Source organism: Oncorhynchus clarkii, chromosome 30 (assembly GCF_045791955.1).
Source record: "Oncorhynchus clarkii lewisi isolate Uvic-CL-2024 chromosome 30, UVic_Ocla_1.0, whole genome shotgun sequence".
NCBI classification, from domain to species: Eukaryota; Metazoa; Chordata; class Actinopteri; order Salmoniformes; family Salmonidae; genus Oncorhynchus; species Oncorhynchus clarkii.
Genome location: NC_092176.1, coordinates 21,883,620 through 21,902,277, shown reverse-complemented (window position 1 = coordinate 21,902,277; position 18,658 = coordinate 21,883,620). Strand labels below are relative to the sequence as shown.

At 44.1% G+C, this 18,658-nt stretch overlaps 2 protein-coding genes and 1 long non-coding RNA gene across 3 annotated transcripts; 1 reads left to right on the top strand and 2 right to left on the bottom strand.

The window, feature by feature from the left end:
• Positions 1–83: 83 nt before the first annotated feature.
• LOC139390218 (RNA binding motif protein 19) lies at positions 84–10,845 on the bottom strand. Its single transcript, XM_071137475.1, has 22 exons — positions 10,690–10,845; positions 9,608–9,790; positions 9,365–9,460; positions 9,081–9,119; positions 8,734–8,935; positions 8,398–8,648; positions 8,101–8,160; positions 7,808–7,958; positions 7,518–7,724; positions 7,234–7,364; positions 7,019–7,143; positions 6,776–6,872; positions 6,555–6,665; positions 6,230–6,430; positions 5,647–5,853; positions 5,474–5,534; positions 5,013–5,092; positions 4,850–4,905; positions 1,113–1,226; positions 896–1,007; positions 661–781; positions 84–529 (listed from the first exon to the last, which is right to left on the bottom strand). Exons 1-22 carry the CDS (start codon positions 10,723–10,725, stop codon positions 447–449), a joined length of 2,724 nt encoding a protein of 907 aa, XP_070993576.1. The 5' UTR covers positions 10,726–10,845; the 3' UTR covers positions 84–446.
• Positions 10,846–16,228: 5,383 nt separating this feature from the next.
• LOC139389831 (polyubiquitin-like) lies at positions 16,229–17,500 on the top strand. The gene is made up of 2 exons (XM_071136803.1): positions 16,229–16,397; positions 16,816–17,500. Exon 2 carries the CDS (start codon positions 16,825–16,827, stop codon positions 17,293–17,295), a length of 471 nt encoding a protein of 156 aa, XP_070992904.1. The 5' UTR covers positions 16,229–16,397; positions 16,816–16,824; the 3' UTR covers positions 17,296–17,500.
• A 51-nt stretch (positions 17,501–17,551) lies between these two features.
• On the bottom strand, positions 17,552–18,632 carry LOC139389833 (uncharacterized). Its single transcript, XR_011629433.1, has 2 exons — positions 18,384–18,632; positions 17,552–18,296 (listed from the first exon to the last, which is right to left on the bottom strand). It is a non-coding gene; the product is annotated as an uncharacterized lncRNA (long non-coding RNA).
• Positions 18,633–18,658: the final 26 nt, after the last annotated feature.

Here is an 18,658-nt window from a genome sequence, read left to right as displayed (position 1 = left end):
TCAAAATAAAAGTCTAACCCTCTAACATAGATAGATTATATGTTACATTTTCTGATAAAATACAATTCAATAAAAACGTAAAGTTACAGTAGCAGATAGGTAACATTTAATTGTTGTGTACAAATAATTCTATCAATCATGTCATCAGAGTCCCATGCATCATCAGAGCTCTCTCACAGACATTCGCTCTCTCTGTCCCGCTTTCTCCTCACACACCCACACCCGTTCCTCGTAACAACAATGCTCTGTCAAAGTCCCTCAGCGTGTTTGAGAGGATTGTCAAGGCTTTGAGCAGAATCACTGACAAAATAATTGGCTTCTGTCGAGTTCTGGTCCATCTGATTCTTTCTTCTCCTGTCACTCAGGTCCAGATTACGCAGTCCTTCCTACCCACATGGGTTGACAGAGCAACAATCGGGGCTGGGTTGGGGTGTGTGGTTGAGAGGTCAGTCATCCTCTGTCCCCCCAGCCTCCATCGTCTCCATAATACCCTCCATCACCTCGGCCTTCCGCTTCTTCTTAGGAATGTCTAAGAGAAAGAGAGAGACAGGGACATCAGAGAACAGGTTTCTCAAAACATCAATCTGAAATGTATTACTGTATGAATTTATTCAAACTAACAGTATCTGTAGGCTGACATTCTTGGCAATGATGTGTTACCATGGAAATGCTCTGCTGTTTTCCTGCGTAGCGTCTCTACAGTGTCTTCAGCGTCAGCCCACTCTAGAACCAGCCGCCGCCCATACAGATGGGTGCTGTGGCACAGTGCTGAGAATGCTTTCTACAGGGGACACAAGAAATAACAAGACCGGTCAACACTACTGTACAGCAACAACACACATTTTAAAGGGGAAACAAGAAATAACACACACCGTGCTCATTCATCCTCACTCACCTTTGCATCCTGTTTGGTGAGGTAGTCTACAAAGCCAAACCCGCGGTGAGCCCCCGTGCCAGTACCGGAAGCTTTCTTTGGCAGACGAACAGTCTTCAGCTCCCCAAACGTGCTGGAGGGGGTATACATATTATCATCATAAGTGAGTGATGAAAAATGCAATGTCTCAGAGAGAAAGCTCTGAAGATGTCTGTGCGTGCGTATATGTATATATTACCAGAAGAGCTCTCGTATCTCCCTGACTGTGGCCTGGAAGGGGACATTGCGTACAAGGATCTTAGAGCTGGTCTGTTTCCCCTCTGCCTGCTTCTTACGAGACACTACTGCAGACCTATACAAAATAAACAAATACAAAAAAATTACAAAATACTCACATATCTATAAGGTGTGGCATACAGGTCAGCCACCAGGGGGAGACTCGTTGAGGCCTGGTGACAGTATACATCACGAGGCAAAGGCTCCATCTGCTGGACGTGCCAGGTCTCGACGGGCTCTCCAGGCCAGGACTAATTGGGAGTTGGTGAATAATCAAGGGCTGATTGCTGACCAGCTGTGCAAGGCCCATAAAGCTGCCAGAAGGGCAGCACACAAAGGAGAGCGGGAGAAGAAAGGACTCCCGTATAGTTGAGGACGGTTGCAGAGGTATGTGCGTGCAGGGAGTTCAGTTTTTGTGCCCGACGCGAGACCCGCAGCCCAGAAGGCGGTATCCCGGAGAGGGTCTCATGGGGGAGACCAATCCTTTTATTTATTTTTTATATTTTTTATTTTACCCCTTTTTCTCCCCAATTTCGTGGTATCCAATTGTTGTAGTAGCTACTATCTTGTCTCATTGCTACAACTCCCCGTACGGGCTCGGGAGAGACGAAGGCTGAATGTCATGCGTCCTCCGATACACAACCCAACCAGCCGTACTGCTTAACACAGCGCGCATCCAACCCGGAAGCCAGCCGCACCAATGTGTCGGAGGCTACACCGTGCACCTGGCCACCTTGGTTAGCGCACACTGCGCCCGGCCCGCCACACTATCCTTTTCTTTTTGATGTATTATTTAAATAAACACCCTTGAAACGGAGCTAATCATACTCTGTCCGTGTCTGATCTGTGTAAAGGTGTTGACCAAACCCCCTGGTCTGCCACAGAGGATAAATGCTGCATTGTGTTATCATAAATGTTTATACAGTCCATTCGGAAAGTATTCAGACCCCTTCTCCACAATTTGTTACATTACAGCCTTATTCTGAAATGTATTAAGTAGAACATTATCCCTCATCAATCTACACACAATACCCAATAACATCAAAGCAAAAGCAGGTTTAGGCATTCTTGCAAATGTATAAAAAATAAGACAGAAATACCTTAATTACATAAGTATTTAGACCCTTTGCGATGAGACTCAAAATTGAGCTCAGATGCACCCCGTTTCCATTGACCATCCTTGAGATGTTTCTCCAACTAGGAGAAACTGTGGTAAATTCAATTGATTAGACATGATTTGGAAAGGCACACACCTGTCTATATAAGGTCCCACAGTTGACAGTGCATGTCAGAGAAAAAACCAAGCCATGAGGTCGAGGGAATTGTCTGTAGAGCTCAGAGGCAGGATTGTGTTGCTGCACACATCTGGGGAAGGGTTTCAAAACATTTTTGCAGCATTGAATGTCCCCAAGAACACAGTTGCCTCCATCATTCTTAAATGGAATAAGTTTGGAACCACACATTTTCTAGAGCTGGCCGCCAGGCCAAACTGCACAATCGGGAGAAAAAGGCTTTGGTCAGGGAGGTGACCAAGAACCCGATGTTCATTCTGATAGAACTCCAGAGTTCCTCTGTGGGGATGGGTGAACCTTCCAGAAGGACAATCATCTCTGCAGAACTCCACCAATCAGGTCTTTATGGTAGAGTGGCCAGACGGAAGCCACTTCTCAGTAAAAGGCACATAACAGCCCGCTTGGAGTTTGCCAAAAGGCACCTAAAGTACTCTCAGACCATGAGAAACAAGATTCTCAGGTCTGATGAAACCAAGATTGTACTCTTCGGCCTGAATGCCAAGCATCACATCTGGAGGAAACCTGGCACCATCCCAATGGTGACGCATGGTGGTGGCAGCATCATGCTGTGGGGATGTTTTCAGCAGCAGAGACTGGGAGTCTAGTCGGGATCAAGGGTAAGATGAACGGAGCGAAGTACAGAGAGATCCTTGATGAAAACCTGCTCCGGAGCACGTAGGACCTCAGACTTGGGCAAAGGTTCACCTTCCGACTGGACAAAGTCCCTAAGCACACAGCCAAGGCAACGCAGGAGTGGCTTCTGGACAGGTCTCCGAATGTCCTTAAGTGGCCCAGCTAGAGTCCGGACTTGAACCCGATCAAACATCTCTGGAGAGACCTGAAAAAAGCTGTGCAGCGACAATCCCCATTCAACCTGACATAACTTGAGGCTCTGCAGAGAAGAATGGGAGAAACCTTGAAAATACAGGTGTGCCAAGCTTGTAGCATCATACCCAAGAGGACTCTAGGCTGTAATCACTGCTAAAACACAGTACTGAGTAAAGGGTCTGAATACTTATGTAAATGTTACATGTCCAGTATTTAATTTAATACATTTGCCAAAATGTCTAAACCGGTTTTTGCTGTGTCATTATGGGGTATTTTTTTATTTTACCTTTATTTAACTAGGCAAGTCCGTTAATAACCTCTCTAGGCTAGGGGGCAGTATTTTCACACCCGGGTGAAAAGCGTGCCCAAAGTAAACTGCCTGCTACTCAGGCCCAGAAGCTAGGATATGCATATTAGTAGTAGATTCTGATAGAAAACACTGAAGTTTCTAAAAACTGTTTGAATGATGTCTGAGTATAACAGAACTTATTTGGCAGGTCGAAACCCTGAGGACAAACCATCCAGGAAACATTTGTTTTAGGTGAGTGTTTTCAATGAGGATCTAGATTTTTAAGGCACTTGCTTGCAGTCCTTATCGCTTCCACTGGATGTCAGTCTTTAGAAATTGGTTGATGTTTTTCCTTTGTGTAAAGGTTGAGTCTAGTGTACTGTTGTGGTTGGGGCGCGCGACCTGAAAGCTCGCTCCACTTTGTTTTTATCCGCTATTGAGCGCAGTTTATCCCGTCTTAAATTTTATCGATTATTTACGTTAAAAAATACCCGAAGTTGTATTAGGAAAGTTGTTTGAAATGTTTGGACAAAGATTACAGGTAACTTAGAGATTTTGTAGTCATGTTGCGCGAGTTGGAACTGGTGTTTTTCTGGATCAAACGCGCCAAATAAATAGCGACGGAATTAATCGAACAAAAGGACCATTTGTGATGTTTATGGGACATATTGGAGTGCCAACAGAAGAGGCTCTTCAAAGAGCTCGTCAAAGAATTATATCGTATTTCTGAGTTTTGTGTCGTGCTTGGCGGGATGAAATGATTGTCTGTGTTTGTTTGATGGGGTGCTGTCCTCAGATAATAGCATGGTTTGCTTTCGCCGTAAAGCCTTTTTGAAATCTGACATGGTGGCTGGATTAACAAGAAGTAAAGCTTTAATTTTGTGTATTGCACTTGTGATTGTATGAAAGTTAAATATTTCTAATAATTTGAATTTGGCGCTCTGCCATTTCACCAGATGTTGTCAAATCGATCCCGTTAACGAGATTTGATCCCTAAGAAGTGGTTAAGAACAAATTCTTATTTTCAATGACGGGGCAGAACAACGTTTTTACCTTGTCAGCTCGGGAATTCGATCTTGCAACCTTTTGGTTACTAGTCAACACTCTATTCCCTGTAGTGGTCATTATTTTCTCCCATTCAATTCAGAATAAGGCTATACCGTAACCAAATGTGGAAAAAGTAAAGGGGTTTGAATACTTTTCGAATGCACTGTAATTACTCCTATCAGTTTGTTGTTAATGAATGTAACCATGTATGATGGATGGTATTAGTATGATGGAGTGACTCACTTGGTGGCTCTCTCAGACACTTTCAACTCCAACTGGTGTTCATCCACACTGCAGTGCTTAGAGAAAGAAGTGAGATGGGGGGGATGAGAGAGACAGAAAGAGGTGAGGTCAGTATCTATAGGTGTAGAGGTTAAAGGTTCAGGATCAGGGCTAGGGTCAATACCTGAAGCTGCCTTATGGCCTTCTCTGCTGCCTTCTGCGTCCGATAGGTGACAAAGCCATACCCCATGGACAACAGCTGACCTACAGGGACAAAACAGCACAGAACACCAATGTTCAATTTATGCTTGTGGTCGGAGACTGACGCAATTGCAGAGCCACACAGAGGCCAAATTGAGCTATGTTCCACATTGCTGTGCACCTCCCAAATGTATGTAACAATGCGGAGGGCTCTGTATAGCTACACATTGAAATGATTTGATTGACAGTAGGTGGGGGCGGGAGGTCCTGTATAAACACAAACTCACGCCCTTGACAACTTCCTTCAACAGCTTTGTGCTGCTCCGCAAATCAAAAGAAGTATCAACGCCCTGACTTCTGCAGAGGCCATATAACCATAAATGCTGCAAGGCCAATGCAGACGTGGGATTGACCACGCCGCCTTTAAAATGTCATGTTCAGTACCGGTCTTGTCTTTTTTCTTGGAGATGGTGCAGGTCTTCAATGTGCCACATTTGGAGAAGGTCTATAGAAAGACACAAACCAAAAACATGAGCCATTCAACAAAACTTCCGACCTAACTGCATCCTCTATGACTCACTCAACCTCTATTCCTCATCATCTAATGCTAACCCTACCTCACGCAATGTCTCCTCTGTTGTGGAGAAGTTGAGGTTCTTGATGAAGAGGGTGGATCCCAGTGCTTCCTCCTCCTCCTCCTCCTCTTCCTCCTGTGCTGAGGTTTTGGTGGTGGACTCCGGATCTGGTGTAAGTGTCTTGCTAGGCATGGCTGCTGAGAATACTCCCGTAGGGGCCCACTCCAAATATAGGGGGACATGCTGGAACTAGAGAGTGAGGCAGTATATGTTACAGTATATGTAACAGTATAACTTTAGACCGTCCCCTCGCCCATACCCGGGTGCGAACCAGGGACCCTCTGCACACATCAACAACAGTCACCCACGAAGCATCGTTACCCATCGCTCCACAAAAGCCGCGGCCCTTGCAGAGCAAGGGGAACCACTACTTCAAGGTCTCAGAGCAAGTGACGTCACCGATTGAAACGCTATTTAGAGCGCACCACCGCTAACTAGCTAGCCGTTTCACATCCGTTACATATACTCCCCTGAACGGGACCATGGTCTTCCTCAGACAGCATTCTATTTTTACATTATATAGGCCAAATTTGTATGGAACGAACACACACACACACACACACACCTTGCTGTATGCCAGTCTAGTGAAGGCTTGTTTGGCCTCAGTGGGTTCCAGGTATTCTATGATGGCAGTCAAGCCTGCAGGCGGCAGCAGCACTCTACCCAGGGTGCCATGCGGCGAGAACAGTTCCTCCAGGTTATCCACCGTCACTCCCGCTGGAAGATTCTTCACCAGGAACACAGACATGCTACGAGGCCCCGCCGCCTAAACACACAGACACAAATAACCGGAATCCAAAATTATAACTTTAAATAATATTCTAAACTTTATATGATGTTATGTCCTTTATGCACGGTTAGCACGTCCTAGAGAGTGTTTTACAACATACCTGACTGAAGGAGTCCAGACAAACGTGGTTATCCAACAGGAACTGTCGAGTCTCCTGGACAATTTGAGTCTCTCCTAAAGCCATCCTCACTGCTACACTCCCCTTAGACTCCTGAGAATCACATCATTAAAGACAATGGGGTAGAGGGTGGGGGAAAGGTGTATTCGGTGGTAAGGCAAGATGGGTAAAAGGGGCCGAGGAGACGGGAGAGTAGAACTCACATGGTCCAGGACTTGGCTCTTGGTGGTGTTGTATTTTTCAGCGATAGCATCTGCTACAGCACTGGTGCCCAGAAACAGGGTGTTCCAGTTATGGGAGCTGTAGAGGGACAAACATCAAAATGTGAACAAACACAAAAAGGCAATAAGATTACTGAACAATTCCAGTACTGGGTTGTAAACATAAACTTGGACAATTTAGAGAGATTTTAAACTAAGGAGAGATGTCTTTAGACTGTAACTGACCTTGTACTACTGGCTTTGTTCTTGGCGTCTTTCTGCCGTTTGTAGGAGGAGGAGCCTGGGCCAGAGTGGGCAGAGTCAGACTTTTCCTTCTTCAGAGTGGATGGAAGCAGGTGCAGCATCCTGCCCTGAGAGAGAAAGAGATGGGGGTATAGAAGGTTAGATGTTACAGGTTAATGGTCAGAAACACACAATGGGTAAGGGTGTGTGATTAGTACCTGGAATATGTGTCCATCTAGCTGGGCCAGTGCTGTCACTGCATTCTCAGGGATCATGTAAGAGACGAAGGCATATCCTTTAGGCTTCTTGGTCAGATTGTCGATGGGGAAAACCACTTCAGCCAGAGGACCTGTAACACAGACTGAGGGGTCAGGGGTGTGTGTGAACTCCTTGCTTGGAGTACAGTATGTGTGTGTGTGTGCACACCTTGCTTGGAGAATAGGTCTTGGAGCTGTGTGTGAACTCCTTGCTTGGAGTACAGTATGTGTGTGTGTGTGCACACCTTGCTTGGAGAATAGGTCTTGGAGCTCCTCTTCTGTACAAGTGTAGGGCAGGTTCCTTATGAAGAGTCTTCCTGACTCTGCAACATCTTCCTCTTCCTCATCATCCTTCAGCTCCCTGGTGAAGCTCCTCTCGCTCCCTTTCTCCTGCCTCGCCGCGCGCACCTCACCCCTCACACTCGTCCGAAAAACCTCAATATAGCGCCCCCCTTAGGACAAACAAACACAATACATGTCTCTATATTCTCAGTGAGGAAACCAACATGCACACACACAACAGTCTGATTCTTACCCATGTAATCTTTGTTCTTCTTCAGAGCCTTTTCAACCTCCTCTTCTGACCGCATGTCCACATATATATACCCGGTTTTGTTGCCAGTGGCGTTCTTGATGATTCGAATGGCAGCAGGCTTCAGAGGAGTCATGAACTCTCGTACTTGTTGCTGTTGATTTCACACATTAACAACCCAAGAAGTCATACATAAACAAACAACTGCATCATAATAGAAGGACATATCTCCCTTTTCACAATCATCTGAACTCATCACACCCCCATGCCATGCCCAAAAACCAACACACATTTACCTCTTTGACATTGAAGGGACATCCTCTTAGCTTCACTGTGAACTCAGTGGTGGGCTCAGTCTGTGGAACGCAGAGAGATAGACACACACACATATATATTTTACCAAAGGGAATAAGGTAATGAAAACCCTCAACCTTAATTGCACTGTCAGAATGCTACACCATTATGCTGTTTTAACTGCTAACCTCCATCAGTTTGATTAAGGTTGGATTTGAGGTCAAATATACAATCCCAAGGTTTGATGGTTATTGGTGCCCATCAAGTGCTAGGGGTTAAAGGTTAGGAGTCTGCCCTACCTCCTGCTGTTTGCCAGGCTTGCCCTGGCTTTGATCCAGTGAAGAGGCTGGTGCTGTGGCCCTCTGGATACAGTCTGTGTCCCTACTCTCATAGGCACCATCTGTCTGCTGCACAGCGGCAGGCTCGTCTTCCGCATCTTCATCCTCATCGTCATTGTTCTTCTCCACAGCAGCACCCTCTGTCTGTGCCACTTTGGAGCGCAGGTACTCCATATCAGACAGGCCAGACTTCAGAGCCTCCTTATCAGCACCTGACAGTGAAAACACACCGTTTACACACACAGATCCTTACCGGCATCTGTCAGACAAAGGGTCTATGTAGGCATGTGTACCTACCCTGGTCTTTTTCCTCCTCCTCCTCCTCATCTGACTCGTCAAAGTTAAGGTAATCATCGGAGGCAGGCTTCTTCTCCTGACTCCTCCCCTGTCCGGTCTCGGGGGCTGCTGATTGGGGCAGAGTGTCGTTGGCCCAGGTAGATGCCTGGTTGCGGTTCTGATGCACTGACACAAACTCCTGGAAACCCTCGTCATCCTCCAGCTGACACACAAGTTTAAACAGAAATAATATTAAACAGATCACCAGAATGTCAAGGAAGAGAATAATTGTCCAACACTTCAGGCATTTGCAATATCTTACACGCCATCCATAGTGTATTTCCTCTGCCAGGCAGACATGTACTTACTTTGCCTAGAATACTGGGGGATTCCTTTTTCTTCTTCTCCTGGTGGAAAAAAACACACAAGAGAAAAATGTAAGAATAGATATGATCTATCACAACAATTCAGCACAAAATACATCATAGTATGTACCCTGTTATTGTGGTACATCAACACCCAATATAATAACTCCTCAATGTTACCCAGGACCCTGTGTGTAGACATGACCAGAAGATGAAGGGAACATCTCATGGTGTGAAACATTCAAAAACATTAAACACTTGACTGCAGCCCTATCCTTATACTGTACCTTGTTATTCTCCCTGGGGGCTGTGGCTGGGCCACGGGAGTGTTTACTCCAGGCTCTGGCCTTAGTGGGGTCCCCAAACGACTTGCACATCTCCACCTGGGCAAAAACACAACACACACTATCAGAGAAGACGATGGCATTATCTGTCAACCAGGCTTGCGAATCCAATTTGACATACAATCTGTGATTGGCTAGCTGTCCATCTCACCACTACTCAGTAGTATGGGTGGCTAACTGTCTCACCATTACTCTGGACGTGTCTACAAAGCTTTTATTGAAATGCTTCAGCGCCTTGTCCGCATCCTCCTCAGTCTTGAAGCCCACAAATCCAAACTTGCGGAACTTGCCCTCCTTGGTGAACTTCAGGCCGCAGTCTGTCAAGGTTCCGAAGGCGGCAAACATCTCCTTGAACCGCTCCTCCTTCATCTGCAGGCAAAGCTCGTCATTAGTAACCTAAACTCAGTTTAACAAACCCTGAATAACAAATCAACCCAGACTTAGCCACTACTCCATCGGCACTTGTGGAGAAAACATCTAAGAGGATTGGATAACTCTGCTTGGCCTATCAGCAAACAAAATGGAGCTACCACTTCAGACATAGTTACATATATTATTATATCCTTTCAGATACCCAAGTGCCTAAGAGGGTAGGGGCTAGAAGTTCATTTTGAACTAAGGTAAACGTAAACTCGATCATTAACTAAACTCAGGTTAAGTAAATTCAGTCACAAACGTAAGCCAAACTCATCTCCAGTTTACCACACATTAGCCCCTGTAATTCAAGAACGAAATAGTAGATACAATTATTTGCTGTGTAGTTTTAGCCATTTACGTTTAGCTTAGATCTGTAGCTACACTCCATCTGAACCAGTACCATAAATTCAATATCCCATTAACCTGATCTGAAAACGTAACAATGACAAAATACGTTCGGTACTCAAAACATTGACTTTCGCTATTACGCACGGTAATGTACATCAACAAAATGCATGTATAAAAAGTATTGTTTTTGACCAAGTGAGCAAATTACTCAATACTGCCACGCAGTTCGGCTGATCCAGCAGCAGTACAGTAACCCGAAAAATCATTGATATTTAAATTATACATTTTTTGGAAGTACATAACGGCAGTAGTGACGATAGTTGCTATATGCGAAATACCGAACGTATTTGAACATTATCAAGTTTGCAGAGCTTATTATCGGGACTTTAAAGGATTAAAGGATCCTGGGCGTCAGAAAATATCTCGTCATATTCGTCTTCTCAAGCCCAGATACTGGTTCAAACTCCATCCTCCATTCAACAACACATTCTAACATAACTTACCCCGTTTGGAAGGTTTTTGACGATTAATCTCGACATTTTAGGAAACCTAAATCCCGTCTAAACACTGAAATAAGGGGAAATATAGACGTCAACAACAAACACACATGGACGTCTGTCTTGGTGGGCATTGATAACCTGGAAACATTTTGCAGAAATATATGGAATCACTTCCGTGTCAAATACAAAGAACCTTCGGTTTTCAAAATAAAAGTCCTAACTGAAAGATGTGTGCTGTACAGTGGCATTAATAGTTTGAATTCACATCACTGGCTGTCCGTGGGCATTACGTATTTTTCAGTCAATATACCACAACAAAATATATCATTTATTTGAACCCCTGGACACTCAGATTCAAAGTCTTTAGCTCTACCGACAGGGTGGTACCAGCGCCATCTGGGCGCGCGTGTTGAAAATATATTTTCTGTTTGACCGAGAACAACCATGACCGGGTTGTCATGTCGGTAGTGTTGGGCTACTTTGAAAACCTATTGATCGTGGGATGAGTGTCAGTTTTTGGGTCTCGGTGCTGCGCGAGTGGAAATTTGAAATGGAAGTTATGGAACTCCCTCATATACTTCTGTTACAGTGGGGCGAAAAAGTATTTAGTCAGCCACCAATTGTGCATGTTCTCCCACTTAAAAAGATGAGAGAGGCCTGTAATTCATCATTTCACTCCAACTATGACAGACAAAATGAGAAAAAAAATCCTGAAAATCACATTGTAGGATTTTTTATGAATTTATTTGCAAATTATGGTGGAAAATAAGTATTTGGTCACCTACAAACAAGCAAGATTTCTGTCTCTCACAGACCTGTAACTTCTTATTTAAGAGGCTCCTCTATCCTCCACTCGTTACCTGTATTAATGGCACCTGTTTGAATCAAATCAAATCAAATCAAATGTATTTATATAGCCCTTCGTACATCAGCTGATATCTCAAAGTGCTATCTCAAACCCAGCCTAAAACCCCAAACAGCAATTTTTTTATTTTTTTTTTATTTCACCTTTATTTAACCAGGTAGGCTAGTTGAGAACAAGTTCTCATTTGCAACTGCGACCTGGCCAAGATAAAGCATAGCAGTATGAGCAGACAACACAGAGTTACACATGGAGTAAACAATTAACAAGTCAATAACACAGTAGAAAACAAAGGGGGAGTCTATATACAATGTGTGCAAAAGGCATGAGGTAGGCGAATAATTACAATTTTGCAGATTAACACTGGAGTGATAAATGATCAGATGGTCATGTACAGGTAGAGATATTGGTGTGCAAAAGAGCAGAAAAGTAAATAAATAAAAACAGTATGGGGATGAGGTAGGTGAAAATGGGTGGGCTATTTACCAATAGACTATGTACAGCTGCAGCGATCGGTTAGCTGCTCAGATAGCTGAAGTTTGAAGTTGGTGAGGGAGATAAAAGTCTCCAACTTCAGCGATTTTTGCAATTCGTTCCAGTCACAGGCAGCAGAGTACTGGAACGAAAGGCGGCCAAATGAGGTGTTGGCTTTAGGGATGATCAGTGAGATACACCTGCTGGAGCGCGTGCTACGGATGGGTGTTGCCATCGTGACCAGTGAGCTGAGATAAGGCGGAGCTTTACCTAGCATGGACTTGTAGATGACCTGGAGCCAGTGGGTCTGGCGACGAATATGTAGCGAGGGCCAGCCGACTAGAGCATACAAGTCGCAGTGGTGGGTGGTATAAGGTGCTTTAGTGATAAAACGGATGGCACTGTGATAGACTGCATCCAGTTTGCTGAGTAGAGTGTTGGAAGCCATTTTGTAGATGACATCGCCGAAGTCGAGGATCGGTAGGATAGTCAGTTTTACTAGGGTAAGCTTGGCGGCGTGAGTGAAGGAGGCTTTGTTGCGGAATAGAAAGCCGACTCTTGATTTGATTTTCGATTGGAGATGTTTGATATGAGTCTGGAAGGAGAGTTTGCAGTCTAGCTAGACACCTAGGTACTTATAGATGTCCACATATTCTAGGTCGGAACCATCCAGGGTGGTGATGCTAGGCGGGCATGCGGGTGCAGGCAGCGATCGGTTGAAAAGCATGCATTTGGTTTTACTAGCGTTTAAGAGCAGTCGGAGGCCACGGAAGGAGTGTTGTATGGCATTGAAGCTTGTTTGGAGGTTAGATAGCACAGTGTCCAATGACGGGCCGAAAGTATATAGAATGGTGTCGTCTGCGTAGAGGTGGATCAGGGAATCGCCCGCAGCAAGAGCAACATCATTGATGTATACAGAGAAAAGAGTCGGCCCGAGAATTGAACCCTGTGGCACCCCCATAGAGACTGCCAGAGGACCGGACAGCATGCCCTCCGATTTGACACACTGAACTCTGTCTGCAAAGTAATTGGTGAACCAGGCAAGGCAGTCATCCGAAAAACCGAGGCTACTGAGTCTGCCGATAAGAATATGGTGATTGACAGAGTCGAAAGCCTTGGCAAGGTCGATGAAGACGGCTGCACAGTACTGTCTTTTATCGATGGCGGTTATGATATCGTTTAGTACCTTGAGTGTGGCTGAGGTGCACCCGTGACCGGCTCGGAAACCAGATTGCACAGCGGAGAAGGTACAGTGGGATTCGAGATGGTCAGTGACCTGTTTGTTGACTTGGCTTTCGAAGACCTTAGATAGGCAGGGCAGGATGGATATAGGTCTGTAACAGTTTGGGTCCAGAGTGTCTCCCCCTTTGAAGAGGGGGATGACTGCGGCAGCTTTCCAATCCTTGGGGATCTCAGACGATATGAAAGAGAGGTTGAACAGGCTGGTAATAGGGGTTGCGACAATGGTGGCGGATAGTTTCAGAAATAGAGGGTCCAGATTGTCAAGCCCAGCTGATTTGTACGGGTCCAGGTTTTGCAGCTCTTTCAGAACATCTGCTATCTGGATTTGGGTAAAGGAGAACCTGGAGAGGCTTGGGCGAGGAGCAGCGGGGGGGGCGGGGCTGTTGGCCGAGGTTGAAGTAGCCAGGCGGAAGGCATGGCCAGCCGTTGAGAAATGCTTATTGAAGTTTTCGATAATCATGGATTTATCGGTGGTGACCGTGTTACCTAGCAATGCAGGTGTAGAAGCACGGTGGCTAGGAAAAACTCCCTAGAAAGGACAAAACCTAGGAAGAAACCTAGAGAGGAACCAGGCTATGTGGGGTGGCCAGTCCTCTTCTGGCTGTGCCGGGTGGAGATTAAAACAGAACATGGCCAAGATGTTCAAATGTTCATAAATGACCAGCATGGTCGAATAATAATAAGGCAGAACAGTTGAAACTGGAGCAGCAGCACAGTCAGGTGGACTGGGGACAGAGTCATCATGTCAGGTATTCCTGGGGCATGGTCCTAGGGCTCAGGTCCTCCGAGAGAGAGAAAGAAATAACTTATTTTGAACTTGTTATCAGTAAAAAAAAAACACCTGTCCACAACCTCAAACATTCACACTCCAAACTCCACTATGGCCAAGACCAAAGAGCTGTCAAAGGACACCAGAAACAAAATTGTAGACCTGCACCAGGCTGGGAAGACTGAATCTGCAATAGGTAAGCAGCTTGGTTTGAAGAAATCAACTGTGGGAGCAATTATTAGGAAATGGAAGACATACAAGACCACTGATAATCTTCCTCGATCTGGGGCTCCACGCAATATCTCACCCCGTGAGGTCAAAATGATCACAAGAACGGTGAGCAAAAATCCCAGAACCACACGGGGGGACCTAGTGAATGACCTGCAGAGAGCTGGGACCAAAGTATCAAAGCCTACCATCAGTAACACACTACGCCGCCAGGGACTCAAATCCTGCAGTGCCAGACGTGTCCCCCTGCTTAAATAAAGGTGAAGATTTTTTTTTTTAAATAAAAAGGTGTCAGAGGAAAGCCCCAAAAATTGTCTGGGACTCCAGTCACCCAAGCCATTAACTGTTTTCTCTGCTACCGCACAGGAGGCAGTACCGGGGCGCCAAGTCTAGGACCAAAAGGCTCCTTAACAGCTTCTTCCCCCAAGCCATAAGACTGCTGAACAATTAATCAAATGGACACCAGACTATTTACATGGAGAGATACTTGATGAAAACCTGCTCCAGAGCGCTCAGGACCTCAGACTGGGGCGAAGGTTCACCTTCCAACAGGACAACGACCCTAAGCACACAGCCAAGACAACGCAGGAGTGGCATTGGGACAAGTCTCTGAATGTCCTTGAGTGGCTCAGCCAGAGTCCAGACTCGAACCTGATCGAACATCTCTAGAGACCTGAAAATAGCTGTGCAGCGACACTCCACATTCAACCTGACAGCTTGAATGGATTTCCAGAGAAGAATGGGAGAAACTCCACAAATACAGGTGTGCCAGGCTTGAGGCGTGATACCCAAGAAGACTCAGGCTGTAATCGCTGCCAAAGGTGCTTCAACAAAATATTGAGTAAAGGGTCGGAATAGTGGTAAATGTGATTTGTTCTTATTTATAATACATTTGCAAACATTTATAAAAAACTGTTTTTGCTTTGTCATAAGGTAGTGTGTGTACATTGATGAGGAAATTAAACCATTGAATAGATTTTACAATAAAAGGGTGTAACGTATCAAAATGTGGAAAAAGTCAAGGGGTCTGAATACTTTCTGAATGCACTGTACTTCTCAGTAGTCTCTGAACAGCTTTCAATACCACTTACCTCAGCTGACATCAGTTCTGACTCATTACAATTACATTAGCAAAATGCACAGAGGTCCTTGACTCTTGGAGATGTCCACAGATGCAGAAATAAAATAGGCTTTACTGAAGAACATGCAAGTAACTGTACTTCCACTGGTTACAGTTTGTACTAGAGAAGATAAGGGTGAATAACTTTGGGTAGTCTGAGATGTGAAGTCCAAAAGCCATATGGTTCAACTGCTGACAATGACACGTGATGGTTCAACTGCTGACTTGCTTTCATTTTGGGAAAGGTGAGGCAGGGTGTGTCTATTTGTATTGCTGTTAAAATTCCCTCTGCACTCACGTATGTCTGACGTATCACAAGATACCTGCAGTTGTTAGTCATTATCAGTATAATCTGGGCCTGGGTTTTCCCAAGGATGGGGTTTCATCGACAATGATATTAGGTTTCTCTTTCTGGTGTCCGACATAGTATCTGTGTGAATGATAGGGAATTGTCTACAATTATAGGGAATGATCTATAAGGGTTTCTCCTTCTTGTGTCCAACATACAGTATCTGTGTCAATGATAGGGAATTGTCTAGAATTATATGGAATGATGTAGAATGATGGAATTGTATAGAATTATAGGGAATGAGCTATATACATGTTTGTGTGATATGTATAAATTCCAACGAAATATATATTTTTTTACATCCTTGGAATGGGAGCAAGTCATTGGGCAAGTTTATTTCATGGGGTTTAGGCTCTTACTCTTAAGTCTTAACTCAACAATAACAAACAAACAATTTATTGCACACAACTTTCTATAAATAGCAGCAGACTACATCATTATTATCAGAGAATAGAAACCGAAAGTGGTGGGAGGCAGAGAGGGAAAACGAATCTGAATTTGAGGGGCGGGGCAGATCAGCTGTTATATACCAGGCTCAGCTGTACACGGTCACCATCTTCAATCACAGAAGTTGTTTTTGTCAACATACCGATTTCTCAAAACTATTTGTTGAAACAATTTGCAAGACTTCACAACAAGGACTTCTCAACAATATCTACTGAAAAAGGTAAGTATTTTTTTCATCATTAGGCTATAATACTTTATATAACTCTGCTGTTAAAGCTAAATAGCTATCACGCAATTATCTTGCACATTATTTTAGTTATTGCAATGGGCTGAATCAATGGTAACCTTGAATCCTGTAGGTTAATATAAAGGTTATAATATGTTGTATAAATTGTCATGAGCATGTATGATAATACCACCTTATGTCTGTCAATCATCTCATAATGATTCTCACTAAATTCCAACCATTTGAGTCAGCAGAAATGCTGATAGAGACACAAGATAAAGTATCATACATTCTTTCAGCCAGTTAAAAAGCATTATACCTGCAGGCTTTAAGTAAAGTGTTAAGACTAAATCATTCAATTGAGCTATGCTATTGTAAGGCCAAATAAATAATACATGAAATCCTCTTTCAGATATCTATCATGGAACTCACTATAACACTTTTGAATGGGGACTCACATCCCCTGACGGTTCAGCCACACACCACTCTGGGGTCGCTCAAGAGTCTGATCAACCAACACTTTGGAGTGGCCATGGAAAGGCAGAGGCTGTCAGGTGTCAATGGGAACAACATCAGTCTCAGCGATGATTCAAAAACTTTGAGTGACTATGGCCTGCATTCAGGATCCAAAGTGATGGTGCTGATTACAGAACCCACTCATATCCAGGTGTTCCTGAAAAACGAAAAGGGCCAGACGCACACATATGAGGTGGTGTCAGGTGAGACTGTAACCCAGTTCAAAGCCAAGGTCCAAAACAAGGAGGGAGTCCCAGCCGACCAACAGAGGCTGATTCACGAGGGCAAGCAGCTCGATGATAGAAAGAAACTGGAAGACTATGGTGTCAGAAATCTAAGCACTATTCACCTGACGCTCCGTCTAAGGGGAGGCTGAAGACACCCAGTATCGACCTGAAACCACCGGTCACCCGAAGCCCTTAACTTATTATGCATTCCATGTCTATAGAGAAAAAGCTATCTTGTCCAACAATTACCAGTGTTAATTTTGTAGTCAGTTGTAAACTTTTAAATTAAGCATGGCTGATATTGGCTTTTGTTGAAATAATGTTAATGACATTGTAATAAAGTAATAACCAAGTATAAAACTCAGTCTACCATCATTGTCATGGCTCCAACTCAAAACAAAAGTTAAAGCAACAATGTCATTTTTTTTGCTTTCATTTATAAAAAACAGTTAAGTCAAATACATCAGGATGTAAAATACTTTGGCAGTTTCAGTCCGATGTGCTGTTGCTCCCTTACTTGACCTGATAGACAGAAAGAGCAGTAACATTTACAGTTGAGCTGAGACTCAAACTACAGGTCAGCCTTGTCAGCAATATACACAATGCATTGTGGTCTGATAAATCTTAACATTGCATATTCATATGGTGTTAAATGAGTTGCCTTCAAGGTTGAAATTGTTACTGATATTAACTTCCTACAGCACATATGCTTCATCTTAAATTATAATATACATTTGTATCTATCAAGAATAGGTAACATGTATTTATCATTGTTCAAACCAAAATACACCTTGCCACAATTAATTTAAGACTGGAAATTTCAGTAGTAAGAATTAACATTGAACATTTTAGTTATCGGTTATTCTGCATGTGAACAACCCATTAGATGTGTTATGATTTCGTTAGTGTAGTACTTTTGTAGTATGCGAGTGAAGTCCTTCACATCACCCCAGTCAATTTGCCTGGTTGTACCATCTTGCTGCACTGGCATTCACAGACCTGTCCTTGTAATGTTCTGCAGCTTCAGAGGCACACCCTGTGTCTTCTTACTTCAGTAATCAGGGAGAAGATCTTGGGAGTCTCACTTCCTCACAGACGCAAGGTAAGCATACCAAAATAAGGCCACCATGTTGGCAAACAGCACTCGAAACTGAAAACACAACAACACAGATTGGTAACAGAGCACCACTACATTCCAGATTAATCCATAAAAGAAAAGCCAGTGAGAACTGCTCACCTCTACAGCCACATAGTTGATGTTGATGAACTGGAAGGGGGTCCACACTTTCCAGTTCATCTTCAAGGCAGGCCAATAACTACTATTCACTTTGCTCTGGAAGTCTGCCCACTTCTTACCCTAAAATAGCATTAGAATGGATGAAAATGAATGTTCAGCCATGGCAATAGTCTGGATTAGAATGTAATTAATGAACCACTAATGGAAATTAACTGTCTGAGTAGTACTGCATAATTTCACTAGGCCCAACCTAAACTGACAGACTAAGAGGCAGT